The 2,257-nt window shown below is 44.6% G+C and overlaps 1 protein-coding gene across 1 annotated transcript in view; it reads left to right on the top strand.

Moving 5' to 3' along the window:
- The window catches only part of HSPA9 (heat shock protein family A (Hsp70) member 9), a gene marked incomplete at its 3' end in the record, with an annotated part of 84,013 nt that overhangs the window by 10,571 nt on the left and 71,185 nt on the right, over positions 1–2,257 (top strand). The window contains exon 2 of the mRNA XM_018574419.1: positions 430–488. Coding sequence (XP_018429921.1) covers positions 430–488 — 59 coding nt within the window. The remainder of the gene's footprint in view (positions 1–429; positions 489–2,257) is intronic.

The raw sequence follows: 2,257 nt of genomic DNA, 5'->3' as shown, positions 1-2,257 counted from the left end.
GCACACTGCCCGTTCTGCATTGCCGTCATCGGAAGCCCGCCCCTCAGCGGGGCGGGCTTTCGATGATCGCAAGTACGATCTGCCGTCCAAGGTGGGCAGATCGTACGGGCTTTCAAGAAGCATACGACCATCGCAAGACTAAAGTCTTGCGATGGTCGTAAGGTGTATGGGCACCTTTAGACTCTTTCAGGGAATTGGATGCAAACCCCCGGCCTGTTCCTTTCCTGCAAAAAAAGCTAATTTACAAGAAAACTTTTTACCTTATTTTTGTCATTTTTATTTTTGTATCCTGAAGTTATCTGTACCTGTTTGACATTCTGTGCATTATAATATCTGTAATTCTAGAAAATATATTTGATATTTTACTTTGCTTTAGATATAGAAAAATGATTGCCTAATATTTTCACCTATACTTTCTGATCTTTTTAGGACTGCTTCAATGGTTTCAGCCAAGAAGTCTTAAAAGGAGTATACAAACGAAACTATGCGTAAGTGTTGTCATGCTTATTTCTTACATTTTCCGCCTTCCTAATCCTGTTCATTTGAAAATGGATTTACGCTTTTCGTTTGCATATAATTTTTTAAACTTTTTTTTTTTTTTTAGTTTCTGCACCTGTTATGAGAAACGTGGAGAATGGTGACTTCTCCTTATTGAATATTTACATAGCTTTGCCTTTTCATGCTGGCTATTTTGATTTATTTGAGTCATTGACCTGGAGAGAGCGTGGTTGGGAATGGTTTTCTGCCTTTCTTGAACTGCTCACTTTCTCAGGTTAAAGTATTGAACATCTCTTACCCTCTGGAGCTCTGCTTCTGCTGCACACAGACGCATGGGATGGAAAGACATAAAAATCAATACATACAGTGGGGCAAAAAAGTATTTAGTCAGCCACCAATTGTGCAAGTTCTCCCACTTAAAAAGATGAGGCCTGTAATTGGCATCATAGGTAGACCTCAACTATGAGAGACAAAATGAGAAAACAAATCCAGACAAATCACATTGGCTGATTTGGAACAAATTTATTTGCCAATTATGGTGGAAAATAAGTATTTGGTCACCTACAAACAAGCAAGAGTTCTGGCTCTCACAGACCTGTACCTTCTTCTTTAAGAGGCTCCTCTGTCCTGCACTCATTACCTGTATCAATGGCACCTGTTTGAACTTGTTATCAGTATAAAAGACACCTGTCCACAACCTCAAACGGTCACACTCCAAACTCCACTATGGTGAAGACCAAAGAGCTGTCGAAGGACACCAGAAACAAAATTGTAGACCTGCACCAGGCTGGGAAGATTGAATCTGCAATAGGCAAGCAGCTTGGTGTGAACAAATCAACTGTGGGAGCAATAATTAGAAAATGGAAGACATACAAGACCACTGATAATCTCCCTCGATCTTAACTACCTCCCGGCCAGCCGCTGTATATACACGGCCGGCCGGGAGCTTCTTGGATGTAACTGGGCGTGTATACACGTCCTGTTACATCCGCCCGCGCGGGCGCACCGCAAACGAGCGGGAAATGCCCGTTATTTGAAAAGAGGCAGCGATGCCCGTTAATATACAAGCCATCTGCCGGCTATAGAGCCGGCGGATCGCTTGTATGAGGCCCCGAGACGTGCGGCTCCCCCCTCCTCCCGCTGTCAAGCTGGTCCAGGGTTCCGGTGTGAGCCCGGGACCAGCATAGTGCCTCTGTCACAGGGGATCAGAGGGAGCTTGGTACACGACCTCCCTCCGGTCCCCTCTCCGCTGTCAGAATGCGAAGTGGTGTATATTACATCACTTCCACATTCTCGTGTCACTCTCCAGCTTCAGATGCTGGAGAGAAGCTGATGAAGCAGATCTCTGCTTCTTCAGGAGGGTCCTAGGTGACAGGGGTCTTGGAGACCCCCTGATGTCTCCATAAAGAGGACCTGTCACCTCTTTTGCTATCACATAAGGGGGTTTCTCAGCCCCCTCTGTGATGGCAATAAAGTTAAGTTGGAAAAAAAATGTAAGTTTCCCCCCAATTTTTTTTAAAAGTTACACAAAAAAGAATTTTAAAAACTTTTTAACCCTTTCGCTGCCAAGGACGTACGGCATACGGACCTACAAAAGTGCTTCCAGCTGGCCAGCTCAGTATGCCGTACGGACCTAGCATTTACAGTTCTACTATAAGCTGATGGTCGCTTTAGCGACCATCAGCTTATAGTAGAACTGTTCAGCAGACTGTCCCCTTTAAATTAATAGCTGTCTCATCAGCGGCTCACAAGCCGCTGA

Source organism: Nanorana parkeri, unplaced genomic scaffold (genome assembly GCF_000935625.1).
Source record: "Nanorana parkeri isolate BGI_ZX_2015 unplaced genomic scaffold, ASM93562v1 scaffold2952, whole genome shotgun sequence".
In the NCBI taxonomy this organism is placed as follows: domain Eukaryota; kingdom Metazoa; phylum Chordata; class Amphibia; order Anura; family Dicroglossidae; genus Nanorana; species Nanorana parkeri.
This window is presented reverse-complemented; position numbering and strand designations above follow the sequence as displayed.